The sequence below is a fragment of the Phocoena sinus genome, chromosome 5 (assembly GCF_008692025.1).
Source record: "Phocoena sinus isolate mPhoSin1 chromosome 5, mPhoSin1.pri, whole genome shotgun sequence".
Taxonomy (NCBI): Eukaryota; Metazoa; Chordata; class Mammalia; order Artiodactyla; family Phocoenidae; genus Phocoena; species Phocoena sinus.
Genome location: NC_045767.1, coordinates 10,166,761 through 10,188,161, shown reverse-complemented (window position 1 = coordinate 10,188,161; position 21,401 = coordinate 10,166,761). Strand labels below are relative to the sequence as shown.

General features: G+C 31.6%; 1 protein-coding gene across 1 annotated transcript in view; it reads left to right on the top strand.

The window, feature by feature from the left end:
* The window catches only part of PCDH10 (protocadherin 10), a 38,692-nt gene extending 17,801 nt beyond the window's left edge, over nucleotides 1–20,891 (top strand). The window contains exon 5 of the mRNA XM_032633639.1: nucleotides 20,310–20,891. Coding sequence (XP_032489530.1) covers nucleotides 20,310–20,329 — 20 coding nt within the window. The 3' untranslated portion in view covers nucleotides 20,330–20,891. The remainder of the gene's footprint in view (nucleotides 1–20,309) is intronic.
* Nucleotides 20,892–21,401: the final 510 nt, after the last annotated feature.

Genomic DNA, 21,401 nt, shown 5'->3' with positions numbered 1-21,401 from the left:
GTAGCAGCTGACTGGAACCTTTGTATACTCTAGATAAATGAGATATCATAAGACTATCTTGTTTCTTCTCCTTTAGTTGTTGAGCAATGGTCTGCCTCAACTAATAGGATTTAAATGAAAGCTATAAAAATCTTTCTGAGGTGCAGATATGAAACAGAACTGTTCATTTTACATCTATACATCTGGCAATTTCTGTAGGCAATTTGTGTTTTACTTATTCAGACAGCAGTGCTTCTCTGTGACTTATCACATATCATTTAAAATGTGTGCCTTTGGGTGCATTGAAACTAGTTAATATCCAATACTCCCTTGGCATATTTAGACTCATTACCCAGCCATGCATATTATAAACGCAAAATAATTATGTGATAGAAAATGAATTAATGGACGAATGAGTGTTTTTAAAGCACCCAAACTTTCTTTAATACTGTCATCATACTTTACTTTACACACACATCTACACACAGCTTTTGATACCTCTAGGCAAACTCTCTTCTTTTCTTCCAATTAAAAAAGCATGTTTTAAATTAGTTGTATTTCTCTCTAGATAGTACCTACAAGGTTTTATGAGGGAAGATAGATATTGAACTCATTCAAAATATTGAAATACACCTAACCAAGATGTTTTGTGAAATATGATGGTGTTTTTCAGTACTTTAAGATTTTAAACTTCTTTTGATTTATTCAAGGGTCTTACTTCATATTCTAAGGAGGAATTAAATTTTTTTTTTAATTTCTTAACCCTCTTAGAATATTAATTGCCCCCCTTTCTTACCAGGTCTGTAAAACAATCTTTTACATGTTTTATTTACTAATAAAGCTTTCATACTTTAGCTCTCATCCTTCACATTTTTATAAAGCTAATGTATATACATATATACATTTTCTTCGTTATGGTCACTTATATTTCTTATTTAGTTCCCAGGTAGGAGTTATTTATTTACATGTTATTATTTACATTTTTGAGTTAATGGATACATGGTTAAATAAAACATTTAAGGTCATATAGAGAAGACAATTGGTTAAAGTAATTTATATCTTTTTCAGTGTTTTACACTGCTTAGTAAATGATTCTTCATCTACATAAGGCAGTTTATTTTGTGCACACTTTGCATTTTATTGAGTCAACATTTAGCACATTAATATATTTATATACTTCATTTTATATTACAGACCATTTTCATTCTCTTTCTTATTTTGTACATTGGAAGTAAATCCATATAAGCATTTGTGCATCACGTGAGCCTAACAAAGGAAGATTATCAATTAAAATATAAATAGAATTGTTCAGTGAAAAGGAATATCTACTTGGGAATTTTTCCTGCCTCCTCATACTGAAGATTTTGGGTCAAAATTTAAATGCATCAAATTATAAAGATATTGTAAATAAGTCTCGAATATACAAATTCAATTGCTTATAAATATTATTAAACATTGTTCAATACTCAACGTGCCAGACTTTTTTTGAGTGAGTCTGCGTCTTCTGAAATCCTTTTAATAGGAATTAGTATCATTTAGACAATATAGCTTGGAAGTTGTTTTGGACTATAAGGTTCATTGTTCAAGATTAAATAATACTACTGAATCAGGACTAAACTCCGCATAATGTGAGTCCATTTAATGCTTCCTAAATTATAATAAAAATCTTGGAAGTTTTATATCTAGGTCTAATAAGACTCCCTAATTACTGTGTTAGTGATTTCTAATTAACTACATCAGTTTAGGTGGGGACAGTATAGAAGATTTGAAAGATTGAACCCCAAAATATAATTACATACAAAAGGACATGGATAAAAACAAATTGTAAGCTGGAAAATCTACAGATAAAAATCAGGATTTTATTTTTGATTTTTTAATTGATATAGTATATGACATTATATTTATATATTATGTCTAGGCACTTAACCATATTCTTTTTCCTAGAGATACATTTCTTTTAACTGTAGGGATTGAAAAGATTATATGTGAAATTTATTTCAATAAAATTTTTATAACCTGTCCTCTTAAGTGTTGTCTAAATTATCAAAGATAGTTTTTAAATCATTGAGTTCAACAAGTGATTATAAATATATTTTCTGCATTCTATTTTAATGATTCTGTTGTATGGATAGAGTTGTGCATATTTGCAACCCATAGAGAAGCATTATGTTTTTAATTTAGTTTAATTTTTAATTATATCTATCAGTTACCAGAGAAAGAACAGACAGAGATTATGCTTAACATAAGAGTAAATTTATTTAACTAATGGCTATTTCATTATCAGAAGCTGTTAACATGATAATATGGTGCTTTTTGAGAAACAGATAACTGATACAATCAATTTTGGTTGTTCCTTTATTTTTTGGGGTCCTGGTTGTACTTTTTGAGGATGAGTTCATATTGCATAATACAACAAAATTAACCATGACACTGTAGAGGAAATAGATTTCTGTATTATGAGGAAGACATTATTTTTACTGCTTGTAAAAATGTTGTAATCAGTAGGGCTTTTTTTTCTCTTTTAATGTTGATGTTAGCTGGAATCCTACACAAGATTCTAATATTACTTGTGTTGGATATTTAATTGTATATTTTACACAAACTGGAAAATTGACATTAGTTTGTCAGCAAGTGTTCCAAGGTTCATATTTATGCCAATAACTATGTTTCAGCTGAAAATTGGATAATTACTACCTTATTCCATAAAAAGCATATCTGTAAATGTTTTTGTCAAAATAAGTGTTTGGAAAAATAAAAAAGTCCTAAGCCGAGAAGTAATACATAAATAAAATCAATATCAAACATATATTTCCTGGGTTAAATTTTGAATCACCCTGGATAAAGAAATAGCCAGGGCAGAAAGCTTCTCTCATACTTAACTGAACATCACTGGGCTTTGTCTCAAAGGGCAACATATTGGTAAAAGTTCTGAGTCAAAAATGGCAACAGTAGATAAAGTAAATGTAATAAGTTGTCTTGATGATGTACACCTGATGGTGACTTTAAAGTAAAATACTTCACATGTAGGTTTAATCAAAATAGTGGTAGGAGTAATAGGTCCATAGATAGGAGAGTTAAAATTATAGTTTGACAGTTTCTATCATTTTATTCTTAAAAAAATATGTAGAAAACCTTGAAACTGACCTGTAAAATTAGTATAAAATTATTGTACCTTTTTCTTTCACTATTAATAAATCTGATGCCAGAACCAATCCCCTTGCTAGTCACTAGTAGTGTGGTTTTAAGGTTTACTTGCCATAGAATTATTCATCAGATGATTACATTGGAGGTCAGGAAATCTAGATCTGTTATGGTGAATATATATTGATTCTTGAATTACCTCAATCTTTTTGGTAAGAACAATGGTAATAGGGAATGATATTACGTACAGCACATACATTCTACTAAGTTATATTTTTAAACATTTTTTAAATGATGGATAATTTCAAGCTTATTCAAAAAAGAGAACAGTTTACTAAACTCTCCACTTAAACAATTATCAATTCTTGACAAATTTGTTTCATCCAAAACCTAATACACTTCCTCTTCTTTCATATTTTTAAAGCAAACCCAGAAACCCTACTGTTTAATTCATTAATATTTCAGCATATTTATTAAAGATAAAGTTGAACATAACCACAGGAATAATATTCCTCCTAAAAAATTTTCTTGCTATCGTTGATTGGTTGTTGTTCAAATTTCCATAATTTTCTCATAACATTATTTACATTTACAATTAATTTGATTCATGATTAAAATAAGGTTTGGGGGCTTCCCTGGTGGCGCAGTGGTTGAGAGTCTGCCTGCCGATGCGGGGGACGCGGGTTCGTGCCCCGGTCTGGGAGGATCCCACATGCCGCGGAGCGGCTGGGCCCGTGAGCCATGGCCGCTGGGCCTGCGCGTCCGGAGCCTGTCCTCCGCAACGGGAGGGGCCACAGCAGTGAGAGGCCCGCGTAACGCATAAAAAAAAAAAAAAAAAAAAAAAAAAAAAAAAAAAAAAAAAAAAACAAAAAATAAGGTTTGTTGATAGCAACGCATTTTTATTTTTTATTTTAAAACTTTTGATTAATGTACAGTATGCATATAGACAAGTACAAAAATCACAAACGTATAACTCAAGAAATTTTCACAAAAGGAGCACACCTGTGTAATCAGTGACCACATTAACTGGGTACTGTGTCCAGTAGCCAAAACATTACTAGTATCTCAAAAAGTCCACCATTCTGTCCCCTTTCAGTTACTACCACCCAAAGTGTTACCACTGTCCTGGGCTCTAACCAAAGATTAATTTTTCTGGTTTTAAAAATTTATATAGTTTGAATAAATGAACTAGTGCAATATATTTGAGTTTAACTAAAATGTAATAGCTGGTTAGTCTCTCTGATAATATAGGGAAAGCAAATATCATAGCTAAAACATATCAGTATGTAAGCTTAAAAAGATAATTTAGTTAGGATGTGTTCTCCTTGGATATGATTTCTGTTACTATCTTTGGAGTTCTTATCATGTCTAGTATTTCAGAAATGCTTGATACTTGTCGTTATATCTTCTCTTTGAAACATAATCTTCTGTTAACTTAGTGGTGTTTTACAGAAACAAATACTTAAATATGTTGATTTGAATACCAGATTATAACAAAAGAGTAGAAAAATTGAAATGTGTCTATTTCGCATTTCTTTGAGCCTAGATTAGAGGACTGTGGCAAACTGGAGACTATGGTGCTTAAAGGAGACTCTGAATAAAGAGATTAACATTGTGGAAAATAACCTATCTGAAGAGACTCTAAAGGATTGAGGGACTGTGAATTAAGAAGAAAAGGGGAGAGGTGACCAAACAAATGTTAAGTGTTTAAACAAATATTTCACAGATAAATATCCTGACCTTGACATTGGTATTTGCTCCTAAGAGAAATGGAAGCACATTACCTAGAAAACTTTACAAACTACAAACATATACATACGCCAACCGTAATTTGGCGGAATAGCACTTTCTAGCCCTGTGATGTATTCCCACAGAATGCTTTTCTAATACTGGGTCTGGTTTAAAGGAGTGAAGGATGGGGCTCAGTTTTACTAGGGGAAAAGGAAAGGCAATTGAGAAAGCTTGGATTTTTATATATTTCCTTTCCTTCCTGTTTCTACACAGATGACTTCTTATCTTTCGTATTTTGGAATTTGGGGAAGGAAACATTTGGCTTCTTAAATCCTTTTTTTCCCTCTCACACACTGAATTGCAATGGATGATTAAATGTCTAGGAACAGAAATTTTAAAATCCTAGTTTTAGAAGGAAATTTGGGAAAATATATATAGTGCAAAAGCTGAGTATGAAAAAGTCTAGTATATTTTATATATGCAATAAGTACCATAGAGTATGTCTATTAAAAGTATGCATTACAACTTAAAGATTTAAGACTTCATATTATATATAATAATTTATAAAAGACATGACTATAGATTTTAATATCTATATGAAGATATTTTAAATATTTTAAATATATTCATCAAATATTGAATCTTCTCTTTATTGAGTTGGCTTATTTCTCTTATAATAAGAATTTTCCATTTTGGTATCATATTATCCTCTGCTGAATTTTAAGGAAAATCCTTGGTGTCAGTTACTGTGGAATGACTTACAAATAAAAATGCAGCAGCTATCATTAGTGACTCAGGGTCAAGTGGCCTACTTTCCTTAAACCTAGTGGTGATACGTGCTTTCTTAATTATTTTGGAGGATATAGCAAATAGGCTATATATGATCATTATATCTTGGATCGATACTTTGGAGAGTAAATTAAAATGTAGCATTAGCTTGGTAAGGGTGGAGGCATGAATAAATCATGCACTTAAGAAAGGGAAAATAGTCAAATGGGGGAATGGTGTTAGATAAACATTAATGCTTGATTTAAGAACAGTAGTAGCTACTACTGAGTGCCAATTTTATAGGCATGGACAAGATGAAATGACACACTACAATTTCATAAATATACAACCAGTGTTACAAAGTGATAGTTCTTCTCATCAATTAAGGGTCATGAAATAAGCTCTATGAATTTCAGATTATAGTAAATAATTTTAGAAATGTTTGAGAATATTTTATGATTATATAAATATACTCAATTTTATATAGGCAAAGGGGTTTTTGGTAGTAGACAATGTAGAAATGCCTTTTATTGATAAACTGGAGTGAATTTTAACTCCTTTGAAGTTGAATTAAAACTAAGGATTTGAGAAATCTATATTTTAAAATTATATTATGAAACGGTGGGAAGATAATTATTTCTCAAATTATAACAACAAAATATTGACTCTATTGAAATGTGACTGGGAAAGGTTTTTTTTTTTTTTAATGCAGGCTTACTTTAGAATTGTTTTTAGGCAAATACTTGACATTGAATAATTTTATTTTCGTCTCTCAGACTTAAAATTGACCTTGAAATCTAGAAACATAATCCTTAAGAACTTAAATTGCTTGCCTTGTAGGAATTCTTCATAGGAATTGTGATTTCTTAATGCTTATAAAAGGTGTGCTAAAATATCCAATATGGGGGAATATTACCTTTGCTTTAAATAAAAGCATTTAACATAATTTACAAAGGGTATATTATATTGTTTTGAAATTAATTTTAAATCTATGTCTTTTAAAAATTCTATTAAAGTTTTTCACATTTCAACTACTTTCTAATTCTGAGGGGTAGATATCAATAGGTCCTATTGTTTATAATACTATTCTTTATTGTAAAGTAGTGCTATGGTAGTTTGAAACTGTAAAAATGTTTTTAACCAGCTGTTTTAAACTGACCTTCCCAAGCTACTGACAAAAACAGTGTGACCCACATTCAAGAAAACTTATTATTGAAGACATACTATATTGTAGGCATGGTGGCCTTCAGTTTTGTTTGCCGTAGATCTAGATTATGTAAATGTTCTCAAGGCCAGCCATATAGGAAAATGATTCTTATCACAGACTGATGTGAAAATAGGATCAATATCTTAATTTAAAATACAGATGTAATAACAATCAACTGAAATACTCCTGGAGATATCCAGGGGAAAAATAGGAATACTATGAGAACTCCGGTTGAGAAGGTGTAAAGGACATCAGATCAACTTCATTACTAGTGATCACACAAAGTGTCAGGCATCCTCATCCTATAAGGATACTATACCTCCTGCACAGATCAAATCAACTCGGATCAAGTCATCTCAGTGTCATCTGCTCTGGGCCGTGCTAGAAACATGCAAAAGCATTTTCAATTATTGATATCTCTCCACTCCATACCTCATAATACCTCATACAAACTTCCTTTGAAGTGGTTTTGAAAAAAATGAAGAAACCAACCTCGGACATATTACAATACCAGTGAAAAGTTTTCCTCTTCCTTTACGATGTATGTGGAGTACAACCTGCTTGCCTACTTGGATTATGGTGTCCTTAGTAAATATTTAAAAAAGACTCTAGTCATTATTTTCAGGGTAGGTTTTCCTAAGCATCACTAATTTTATTCATTTTGACTTTACGATAGCTTGGAACATTTAATTTCACAAGACATCATTTTCTGATTTTGTTCTCAAAGTATGCATGTACTTCCTTTGGACACATAGCCTGCTACAGAATTACAAGAGTGGGTCTCTATACTGGTCCTCACATCAGAGAAGTGATGTGTAGTTAAGCGCTCCAGTTATAGAGCCAATCTGCCAATCTGCCATGGTTCAAATACTGATCCAGCCAGTTACTAGCTGTGTGACCTCTGTAATTTCTTTAATCTTCCTGTAACTCATTTTCCTTATCTGTGACATAGATCCTCAAAAGCTCATTGTGGAGATTAAATTATTTAACATATTTAAAGCAGTGAGTGCTTGGCCCAAAGGAAGCACTCATTTAGGTGTTCAGGGCAACCATATATTCAGTTAAAATTGGAACAATGACATCAGCCTGAGTATGGAGAAAATTTAAATTCTGGGTTTAAATAGAACTAATTATGCTTTCTTTTACTCCCAGAGAAAAATCAGACTCCAAATGTTCTTTTCATGATATATCACTATTTTACATCTGCAGTGTATATCCTTTCACATAATACATATGCTTTAAAAGTACAGTATCCCTATTTTTCTTTTTCATCTGTGAAACCAATGAAATGGATAGATGAGAACCAAAGTTATAATGTCCAGTAAAGACTAAGCTTTATTTGTTTTATAAGATGTTAGTCACGAAGCATGATTATAACTTTAAACATTTCATATTCTCATTATTTTACTTAACTTGTGCATGTCCAATGAGTGGAGATATTTGATTATGAGCAATAAACAGTAAAAATAAACTGATAAAGAATACTCTTTTTTGAAACAACTGATTTTTATTTCATATAGAAAGCAACATATTATATTTGATGATTGTAGAAAAATAAAGACTATTTCTTCAGGTCAAAAATTCCATTTCCAATTTGACTTAATCTACATTTCGACAATTGTACTAACCCCTTAGAGAAATTCTGGCCTTATGCAAGATATTGTTACTCCAAAGAGTTCTGATATCCCTGTGTGAGAGACACAAATGCCCTAAAATTATCACAAAAAGTAAATGTAAAGAGTCTATTAGTGTGGAAAATTGGGTTTTTCTATAAGATATACCAAAGATATCTATGTCTGCCATAAATCAGTCTTTACACACAGAAGCCCAAAGATATTCCTGCCTCCTTTTTCTTCCCTAAAACCCTATTATCTGATAAACTCTTTCAGTTACCCTTATATTTATATTTTTGTACCTTTACTTTCACAGTCAGAAAGAACTAGCAAATGATGTCACAAACCCTTTTGAGAAACGCCTGAAAAACTGCCCAAACTTTACTTTTTTGTTTATTCCTTATTCATTGAACTCTCTCAGGTGTAATTCTCTTGATTTTACGGTTCTCTGTTTTCTGTCTTCTACCTTCCCATCAGTTCTGCATAGGTATCATGATTTTGCCTAGAAAACAAGAGGCCTAACAACTAAGTTCCAGTGCCCAGTTCCATGCATTATATGTGCTTATTTCTTTTTATCTTTATGACTATTTAGAAGAAAGTCAGTAAGGATTTGTTACATGGGGTTTAATTTTTGGTTTTGGTTTACTAGCAGAGCATTACTGCAGTTGTCAATCTTTGTGGTAATAAGGGCCCGACGGAGAATGATAGGGGAAGGATCAGAGACATTCTGAAAAAAAAATTATAGTATTAGAATTATAAATGTAAGAATAAAAGGCAAAGAAAGTAGTTATCAAGGATGGTTCTCAGGTCTTGAGACTGCATGATTGGGAGAAGATTGCATCCCCAATCTCACAATTAATTGTGAGACAGTGTAGAAAACAAGTGTGCTTTCTTTTCTAAATTAAGATTTTTAGAAGTGAAAAGTAGATACTAGGGAAGATGATAACTGAAAATACTAGTAGATCGAGATACAACGGGAGTTATTTTTGGATAGGAAAGATTTGATCAAATGTATGTGACATTTAATCACTTTAAATACATTATTTTAAATGCCGTGATTAAATTTGTCCCCGTGTCTTCACCATTTCTGTGAGTTGCAGACCAGATGTTCCTAGGGTAAGATTTACTTGTGAGTGTCTCTCTGTGAAAAAAAATAAACCCTGAAGCAGTATTTTATTTTAAAAAAAAAGATTCATATAAAAATCTTACATAAATCATATATAAATCTTATACAGTGTATTTAGTATTTGTGATCATTATATGCCTTATTTTTCTTTGTTAAAATCTGTGGAAAAAAATGTCCCATCTTTTCTATGGTTCCTGGCTTTAATTGCTGCTGACAGAACCTGAGGCTTGAGACAATGGGATAGAATCACTTCCTAGAGCAGCTCATATCACTGCTTTTTTTCTGTCACAATTATCTTAGAATTGAGTTATCAACCACAAAACATCCAGGCAGTCATTTTGACTGCAGAACACTTTGTCACTTTTGGAAGATTTAGGGTGATGGAATGCAAACTATTTCCAGATGTGTAAAGTATAAACCCTGGATCCTCGGCTGGACTCTGTGAGAAGACACAGGCGTACTTTCTTTTTTGCATTCCCCGAACCCAGTCATTTCTTCCTAATTCACAAAAATTAATGAAAACCCCTCTACTTCTCTGTCTGGCTTCCACTGTCAAATAATTAGAGAATTTATTTATATTCACAGACATTTGACTTTAATATGTTCCCCTTTAAAAATCTTGAGAGGCTTTCTGTTTCGGCTGCAATAACGTTCACGCTGTTATTAGCTTTAAAAGTTTTTTGTTTAAACCCTGCCTACATTTTTTAGTTTCATGCCATTCAGTGATTGTAGGCTTCTTGATACACTGTTTTTCCCAGGCCCTTGCACTTTGACATTCCATTCTCCCTCTGGAATGCTCTCGCATTGGAAAAACCACTCCCACCCCGGCTGCTTGGCCATCTACTCATCCATCAAGATTCAACTCCTTTTACCTTTAATGGGAAGCCTTCCCAGACAAAGAGATATATACAATCTTCTTGTAACTTCTTATAGATTTTATATGCAATTGCTATTGTTAAACTATCCTATAAAACAATTGTTAGCCTATTGGACTGGTAGATCTTTTAGAGAAGAATCCATGTGTATTCATTTTACAGTCTCAAATCCCAGAACTTTGTCTGGAGCAAAGTAAATACCCATAAAGCCATATTAGACTACATCAATTAATCAATAAATGAACCATCCTGAAACCAAGGAAGCGAGTGCATTTCTTTTTCTCCTTAGTTATTTAGGCATCTTCCCAATTTACATAAATTAATATAATTATAGTAATCTCTGAATGGCAAAACAAACAAACAAACAACCCCCCCAAACCTAACCATTTCCACTCCTAACATACACTCTCCTGGATTTCATCATTTTTCAACCTTCCTTGATTTTCATGTTCTTTTATTCTGGCCTTACATATACTGCTACTAGCTCTTTTATTTTTTATTTATTTATTTTTTTTCTGATTGATTGCTTTCTCTTTAATAACTCCTTAATCCTCATATTTCAATATCACCAACTGCTAATTTCACAGTCTATTTCTTTTCAGTTGTCTGTCGCATATAATTCACAAACATATACATAAACATTAAGTAAAAATGAGGTAATCTTATACATGAACATAAAGTGGGATCCACTGTAGATATATGAGTATAAGCAGGAGACTGTTGTAATATGGGATAACCAGGGCTAGAGGTAATTTATCTGGCTTTCCTTTGGGTTTCTGGGGTTTTCATGTAACAGTTTTTAAGCCTTTGGTATTTTTGTTTATCATCAGTATTGCACAAGTTATTTTCAGATTTTTCTTTATGGCATTGTGGCAACTAAAGAGTATCTCAGATACTTTTTTTAAAACAAGGATACAACATTTTTATTTTGTTCTGTGAGAATTTTATTATAAGACATGTAGGTACATTTGTACTTTAGTCATATTTTAATAATGATGTAGATATGTTATATATAAATATATATTGTCAATACTATTTAACCTGGTTAATTATTTAAACAAATACTAGACTTAACAAAGGTTAATTATTTAAAACTTGAACTTTTTCCTAGATTTATTGTGATACTTTTCATAAATAATAAATGTATAACATGACTTTTATTGACTTTATTAGGTGGTTAAATATTTACAGTAATTAGGAAAAACCCTAATCAAACACAAAGTTTAAAGTTATGGAATGTAATATAACTGTGTAAGGATTTAACTCTTGTCATTTAATTAGAACATAACTAAAATGATTTTTAATGTTTAACAAGCATGGTAGTGATCTTATTTTAACAAATTCGCATTTTTGTGATGTTTTTAAAGCTGAGTTTGATTCACTGCTTATAGGTTTTCAAATCTCTAATTATCTGATTCTAGATTAAATTGAAGGTCCAAGAGGGAGGTAGTTTAATGAGTTTCTAGAATAGAACTAAAATTAGAATGTATATTTAGATTTAAATTTTAGAATAAATAATTAAAAATTATGGTTCTTATGCAAAGAAGAAAGAACATTTTATCAAATATGCTATATCTACCTCACAAAAACAAATGCTTCAATTGAAATCAAGGTTAAAATTTAATTATAATACAAAAAAATTTAAATGACAAGATTGTGTTCATCTATGATAATAGATAACTGATTTTTTATATTTTATCTCCTTTTGAATTCTTACATCTTAATTTTAAAATCATTTTACATGGAAATATGTACAAAATGTATTATATGAACTACAGTTCTACAAATTAATTAGAGAATAGAGTGTAATATTTTTCTAGGAAAAACAGCCTAACATTCTCCTCAGTGGTAACTAGTATCATCTGTGCTATCATGTAGCTGATATCTTGAGGATATGGTTGCCAGATCTAACAAATAAAAATACATGACACCCAAATGTTGCATGGGGGGTATGTATACTAACTAATTATTCACTGTTTATCTGAAATTCAACTGTAACTGGACACCCTGTATTTTATCTGGCAACTCCGCTTAAGAAGTTATTGGCACCTGTAGTCTTGAGTTCCTAACCTGTTTAGTGTGGGGATGTTTTTCTAGATACAGAAAACCAGTGGTTAGCTTTCACTTTTCAGTGAGTCAGATTTCAACCCTTCTGAGCCTGCAGTTCCTGTTATTAATCTGCTATTTGCTTTGACATAGAAGCAACTGAATGATGTTAGGGGAAGTCAGATCATCAAGTATATTAAATAAATAGCCATACTTCTACACACCGTTTCTAAGTCATGCGTGTTGTGTCTCTTTTTTGAAAATAACCTTGTAAAAATTGTGCTATTAGTATTTTATTTACCAGCCCAGAAGATTTTCCACTTATTTCCATGGCTTAGTTATCTAAAGTGTTAGTTGAATTATTTTGAAATCTTATCACTATTTAAGTAGGCTATTAGTGGTTAATAAATTAGATACATGGCTATGTATTTTTTAAATGAAGATCTTATGTATTTATTCTTAAGTTTTCCCTGTCTTTCATTGCTGGAATTTCTCTGCTTGGTTTTCATATAGAAGACAAAGTTGTGCATGTCACTAGTAGTTGGTTTAATATTGTGATACAGTGATGTTGTTTGTTGCAAATAAGTCTAAACAGGTATAACATCCCTACACTTAGAGGAATAACTAATGCCTTGCAGGAATTTTCCAAACCTTTACTTGGAAAATTAATGCTAATTTCAACCTTACAGGGAAGTAACTAATTTGATCTCCTTATAATATTGTTTTGAAGGAAACTACTAGAAATATAAGTATCTAAATGTCAGTAAATATCAGCTCCATAATTCTCAAAGAAAAAAAAAGGAACCATTTATTCTTTAAAGAAGCATATGGATGTCTTGTTAGAATTTAGAGACACATAATCATGGTATTTGTCTAAGTTAAATGAAAGATCTTTTGTCATTATTAAAGTAAGAGTTAATTGAGTGGATTTTCTTCAAAAGAAGTTTCAAGGGTATTTCTTTATTGCCATGTAAAGAATGCAATTTTCAAATAGTTGTGAAAAAATCAGTTTCCATATTTTAGTGCGTTATGGTAAAGAATTCCAGAAATTTTTTCAATGATATTATAAACATGGAGAGCAATATGTGTTAGAGAGTTCCATTTCCTAAATATATGCCAATGTAGGGGCGGAGCATTTAAAAAGAATTCAGTCTCCAGACTTGATTTTAAGATACCATTCAGGCAAGGGGTTTTTTTTTGTCAAAGAGAGCCTGGATGGTGACCAGAGTGTTCTTGGTAGGTTCATGTCCTATTACTTTTTTCGCCCTCAGGGAAAATTTGTTTAAGTTTTCAAGGCATAATTTTTGAAATTTCTAGGTAAGTTTGGAATACATCCATTCAATCTATAAAATGCAAGTACTTTGTCATGCTAAGTTTTTTTAAACAAATATTTTAATATAAAAGTTTATTTCTTTAGCATTTAAAAAGATATTTAGAATATTGACAATTTTTGTGTCTAGATGATTACCATGTGTTTTTTGATATTTTGCTTAAATCAGTTCAGGTAATGATAATAATCAAAGTATATTGTCTAATTAAAGGAGTTAATATACTATCACTGTTTTTTGTTGTAGATTTTAAAGCACTCTTAATTAAAGTAATTAATTAGAGACAAAGATTTTTAAACCAAACAAAATTGAGTTACTGTAATTACACCTACCCTGTTAATACATAGCACAGGGAGATCAGCTCAGTGGTTTGTGACCACTTAGAGGGGTGGGATAGGGAGGGTGGGAGGGAGATGCAAGAGGGAGAGGATATGGGGATATATGCACACATATAGCTGATTCACTTTGTTATACAGCAGAAACTAACACAACACTGTAAAGCAATTATACTCCAAAAAAGATGTTAAAAATATATATATTAATGGTAGTTGACAAGGTTGCAGTAACCCATAGAGTAGATATTTCTTGGTGAATGTACTATTGCCTTAATAAGAAGGTAGTTTTAAATCACACATATTCACATACACACAAACACATACAAGTATATAGAAATTTCTAAAAGCCTATGGATTTTCTATCTACAAGAAATTCATGATGTTTTGGGAGACTCACTTGCTCAAAGCTATGTGAAGGTAATGGTATTCTGCCATACTTTTGGATTCTACTTGTAGACAGATAGAAGCCCCTATTTTCAAGGCTATGAAGTCTTTTAACTAACAACAAAATGTGGTTTAAAAATAAGCTCCATTTGTAATACTAAATACTGTAATTTTCACAGGTGGTACATATAGGGCTTCGCACAGTGCATCAACACTGCTTGATCTCAAGGGTAACTTCCAGCTTATGAAATTAATTCTGTCTTTGCCCACACCATTCTTAGTAAGCAAATGAAGTCCAACTCATTTCTATTTTGTGACCTCAAGTTCATATACAGTCTCCATCGCAACTAAAAAATAGCAGTTTTGGTCACTAGGTTCTGGCACTTAGGGGTGCCAGAATTTCTAGAGCTAAAATGTCTATAAAGAGAATATTATGCTCAATATGTTTGTCTCCTATCTTAGAAAGGATCCATTTATTGATGTACATTTCTAATCCACAAAACTACACTTACCGATTTCTTATCCCTTAAAATACCCACGGATTTATCTTTTAATTTAATAGGCATTTAATAATTGCAAATTATGTTGTAAGCATTGCGTGCATATATAGACTAAACTAAAAATAAACACTTGGCTTTACGATGTATTTCTTAGGTGAGTGGTCTGAAGTCTTATTTGAGTCATTTATTTCAAAAAGTTTCCTTTCTAAAAAACTAATCAAGTTTACAAATGGGAATCACCTCCTCCAAATGAACTCTTGTTTTCTAGATATATTCTATAATCTCTTAACTCTGTCAAACTAGAATAAAAAGGCATATTGTTTGATGAAAGGAAATTTAACATGAGGATGCTGTGAACATTATGAAATAAATATAAGAAAGCAAGTTTATATTGCTCTGAGCTACAGTTATTAGACAGAAATACAATCTATATTATACTAACAGAAGGCTTTCAGTCTTTATAATTCATAATAAACCATAGCATGTAATTTTTTAAATTATATACATATTTATTTCAAATATTTTTGTAATTTTTTGAGAGGAGGAAAACATTTACAATATGAACAAGATACAACTATATTAGAAAAATAAAAGCAAATATAAGGGCGTTCCAGTGGGAAGATCAAAAACAAAGCAGCGACCCATTTTAATAGTTAACACAACTATGCTCATCTCAGAACTTTAGGGTTAAACAGAAAAAAAACTCTTTAGAGACATTTTTGAAGAGAATCTTCAAAAATGGTTCAAGAATAAGACAGAGGAAAGTTAAAAGAACTGATTATTCGCTGGACAGATCTCTAATGGGGCTTACTTTTAAATGATCTTTCAGTTTATGATGTGCTTTCACACAGGGAACAGAGAGTAGATGTTTCTGACTCCTACAAGGGGTAATGGGCTTAAACTCTTGTACTGTAGTTCACTTTATACATAAAGAAGTGTCCTGACCCTGAGGCTCAGGAAACATTTGAATGACTTCCCGGGTAGCTTACTGATCTCAGCTTCTAGAAGTTTTTCACTGTAGTGGAGAGTCTCCATCATCTGGGATATTTGAAGGCTGTTCTTTCTTTCAGTGGCAGAAATAGATTAGATCACTTCATAAGCTTTATTTATTACTTTAGCTTCTGTGATTTACGCTGTCATAAAGTATAAAGAGTATTATGCTTCCTGCTACGCAAGTAGAGGAATGTGAATATTCAAATGATTAAATTGTCATTTTAATATATTATACGATATTGTTTTTTCACCAGATTTTTAGTAAACTATAGTATGTTGAAGAAATAGAATATCACTGGTGATGTTTTTCAATTATTTTTTGCAACATACATATTTACAGGCAGTCTTCTTAAGTCATTCATCAGAATTTTTAAATGTCCAACAGTTTAATATCAGACTTTACAAATTACCAAAGGCAGTAACACGATTCCACAGTATAAGGAAAAATATGCATCATGGAACTTTCATTAAAATAGTATGTATATGCTGAAAATATACATACGTATACCTGTTAAATATATACACACATATATATGCTAAATTATAAAAGGTAGATATTTGAACCTCTTCTCCATTAATAGTAATTTTTCATCTGTAGTTCAGGCAGTAAGATAAATGTGTTAAATGTAACATTTATATGACTCACTTTGAAGAATAAATGCAGTGAATGAATAAATAGAGGTAAAAACAAACAAACAAATAAATAAATAAATAAAATAAAATTCCAGTAATCTGGACTCACAGTATCTGGAAAGATAGTCACAAAGTTGTTAGCAGCAGTTATCATTTTTTGGGTATTTCTGAGTGCTTTTATTCTTATTTGGCTTTTTCTGTGCTATTTGAATTTTAAATTTTTAATGAATTTTATTTTATTTTTGAATTTTTAAAGTAAATAGGTGTAATTCTACAAAATATATATATATTGTAAATACTTATAAGTACAGCTTTTTAAAAACATATAATTAAGGAAGAATTGACATAGTTAAAAAAAAAGGAATGCTAATAGTCCTTTTTCTATTACTTTTGACTTGAATGAAAATAAAATATTTTATTCATATCAAGTAAGCAAATCCCTATACATGCTGATGAATAGCTAAGGAAAAATGCATTTGCGAAATGCAAAGAAAAAGTAGAAATTCTCCAACTATGCTTTGATAATTTCAAAACATATACAGAATACATCAGAAAGCATGAAGATTCAATGTATTTGACCCATACTCTGTAGCCTGAAATGCTTAACAAATGCATGACCATAATCGTTAATACTGTGGAATAACTGTCCTTGGTATGGACTCTAAAATGTAATAGCGTCAATTTGTCTCTTATTTTGTGTGCTACTTCCAACATTAACCCATATATCCCCCAAAGAACAATGATTTTTCAGTATTCAGACTCACCTTTTAAAAGCCTTGAAACAGGGGGCCTCCCTGGTGGTGCAGTGGTTGATAGTCTGCCTGCCGATGTAGGGGACACGTGTTCGTGCCCCGGTCCGGGAAGATCCCACATGCCGCGGAGTGGCTAGGCCTGTGGGGAAAGAAAGAAAAAAAAAAAAAAACCCTTGAAACAAAATGTATATGACTGTAACTTTAGTAATAATATATTTTATTTTCTCTAGTTTGTCTAGCAATCCTTAACATTCGGGAAATTAGCTTTTGAAATAAAGGAAATCTTCCCTCTCCATTCTAATTTGTTCTGACCTTCAACTTCAGCCCTTACACTTGTCCTATTCAGATTTGCATTCCTGAATTAACAGATAGATGGGAAGAGGTAGATGTAACGAAAGGTGATTATATTATTCGGAGAACTACTGAAATAGGTGCATTTTAAATAAAAGCAGCACACATGTAAGCCTAAGCAGTAATAAAATATACCTTTTAAGCTTGTGTTTATGTTTCAGATATTGAGTATATTATATGCTAAACATCTGTGTTCTTGTAACAGTGAACCACTTTAATAACACGATTTTTCTGTATCCTAATTAAATCAAATGAACGTATAATATCTAGGTTAATAACTTATTTTATAAGTAATTTTTTTTTTTTTTTTTTTTTTTTGTGGTGCGCGGGCCTCTCACTGTTGTGGCCTCTCCCGTTGCGGAGCACAGGCTCCGGACGCGCAGGCTCAGCGGCCATGGCTCACGGGCCCAGCCGCTCTGCGGCATGTGGGATCTTCCCGGACCGGCACACGAACCCGTGTCCCCTGCATCGGCAGGCGGACTCTCAACCACTGCGCCACCAGGGAAGCCCCCTATAAGTAATCTTTTAACCTAATTAGAAATATTTTACTCATTTAAACTTGTGTTAGGTTGACTAATCTCTGTATTTATGCTAAGTAGCTTTTCAGTGTATTCATTTTTTTCACATAATGAGTTAGTTTATAGGTTGAGTATAGGTCATTACTGAGTTTCTTTTTTATTTTGAACTAGTAGAATGTTTCCTAAAAATCAGTAGTTTCTGATTTATACTGTTTAAGAAAAACTTCAAACTGTAAGTAATATCTCCAACTTATTTTGAAAAAAATTATTTGTAAGATGATGGTATTTTCTGGGTTGTCCAGAAAAGTGCAAGATTACACCTTGTGCAGTTATTAATAATGCTCCCTTTCAGCTACACAATTGTGCAGTTTAGACAATACGTTGTTTGATCACTATAATTATTTGTTCCAATTCATTTTATAAACCTGAGTTTCTGTGATGGCTAAATATTTTAATTTACTTGAGAATTTTAAATCCTGATTGATATAAACAAAATGTAAATCATTCATATTTATCAAGTTTATCACGAAGCAGAGAATTTGAATTCAAAGGCATAGGAAAATAAGATTCGCTTCTTTTAAAAGAGTGAAGTTTCTATTTGCTTATATAATAGAATACTCTTTGTAGCATTATGACCAGGTAAGTTATAATAGCTACCATGTGGTCCCCTGTTATAGCTAATTCATTTTATAATTCATGATATTATATGATATTATAAAAATATGTTTTGATTATTTTCAGTACTGGTTACTACACAGAAGATGTATATATTCATTTTCACTTTGATTTCTGTCAGTGGTGGTACCTGATTTTTACAATTTTAATTGATGTATCTTTGCTAAAAGGTGAACTAATGAAGAAATGCTTGATGGTCTGGTCAGAAACTGAGTTTGTGAGGAAAAATAAATGAAAGAATCAGGGAAAATAAATTAAGAAAATATAAAACTAGAAAATCTACTTGAAATGAATGGAAATACCATAGGAGAGGAAGTGAACTCATCAGCATGTTCTTACATTCGTAGAAAACAACAAAAAAGTAACTTTTCACCAGTTTGAAACAATTCAGTTATGCTACTTAATGTTGTACTTATTTTTTAATGAGATACACATATATGTGTTTTTTAATCACAATTAAACCATCTTGATTTTTAGCTCATTTTTATTATACATCTCTTATGTCCCAGATACTGATCTAGGAGATGCAGTCTCTGTTCTCATTGTACTCATGGTCAAATATCACAAAGATTATGAATAAGTGGGAAGAAGTATCCTTTATCATTACAAATTAAATACTGAAGATCATAAATTCTGAATGATTGAATCTGGACATCCTGCTTCATAATTCATTTTATAAGACTGGGCCACATTCAATAATATCTTTTTCTCCCCTTTGCCTATTCCCACCTTAGAAGAAAACTGATTCCTTTCAGGGGATAAATTTACCTTACAAAATTATGAGCCATAAAAAGATTTGGTTTTTATATAATTCTAAAAAAATTAGATAAAATAAACCTCAACAATGTGAATCATCCTTTAATTTTTAACTACATGAACACTTCCTGCTACAGTTTTCTCCTATTATATGTAGATTTAATACATGTAACTTAGAGCTTGTTAAATTAAATATATAACCACTTATCACAGATATTCTAAAGACTTGTTCTAGAAATGTAAGGACCACAATTTTTTCCTCTATTCTGATTGTGCATAAATAGTGAAGTAGGGATTGTTTTGTAGATAACTTTAAAAAGTTAATCACATAATTGAGGGTTGGTATATAAAGCTCACATTTCCCATGCAAAACTGATTTGTATAAATGTCAAAATTGTCATTTTCAGAAACCCAAACAACAGAATGACTGTGGCTATTGGAAGCCAAGGTGACACAGAAATATCTTGCCACTACCTGGGTCTGGTAGGGGGATACAACTTGTTTCCAGCTGTATTTGCTTCTTTTACAATACTGTGCAATTCTAAACACCAACAGTCAGGCTGTTTCTCTTAGAGTATTTTTCTTTTCTTTTTCACAGCACGGAAAAGGATATGCTAGTCAATTCTACAGGACTTACCTGAAGCAGCATGATTTGCACAAAGTCGACCAACAAAAGCATCAACTTTTCAACTTCATTATCTTGGCCATCCAGTTAGTTGTGTGTAACTGAGTATTAGGTTGCCAGCGGAGTCATTACGGCCAATTATAGGACCTAATTGCTCTCAGCAGGCCTGAGAAATGAGTTGAAATGTGCAGAACTGTAGAAACTTTAGGCAACTGATTTTGCCTCTCCGATCAGTGTGTGCCTGTTTACAGCACTATATCTTTCTCTCTCCAAATGTCACTGAGCCCTTTAGATGTTTATATTCACCACGAGAAGCCAGTTATAAAGATAAAGGAAATTTGTGCATTATAAATGCAATATCACTGTTTTAAACTTGACTGTTTTATATTATTTTTGTGTGATCAAGTGTTCCCCAAACTATTCCAACTTTACAAGAGAGATTGTGATTATGTTCTTTTCACCTGTGGGTTATAAAAAATGTTGTATTCTGAAGACCCACAAAATATCAAAGACATTCTGTAGTTTATACACCGTGTTGCAAAGTGTTTACTGTACTATTTCAAAGCTTCTAAATAAATATAAAATATATATATTATATTATATAATTTTCCTAAAATGTGGTACAACTTAGTTGGTTTTTAAATGGATTCATACAGTCCACATCATATAATAAAGTAAAAGGTAATTCAGGGTCCCAAAGATAAACTTACTAAGAAAAAAATAATCATTAATCGTTTCCTTCCAGTTTTTGTATCTTATTCAACCCTGTTTTTCCTTGTTTAAAAGAAAATGAAGCTCTAAGCTGCAAAATTTTGTCAAGAACTCGTACTGATTTTCAATGCCAAAGATATAGCTGTCGATGTTATCAGAGGAGCGCTGAACATGTACTATCAAAATATCTAACAATCTACATTATTTCGATTCTATTTCTATGGCTTTGAATTTAGAATCATTTAAAGATTTTATAAAGAATCTATAAATTCACCTGTATCTGTTGTTAGGAAAAAAAAAAAAAAAACACTGGGTGTGTCTGTACATTCTGTGGTGTAAAATATGTTATTGAAA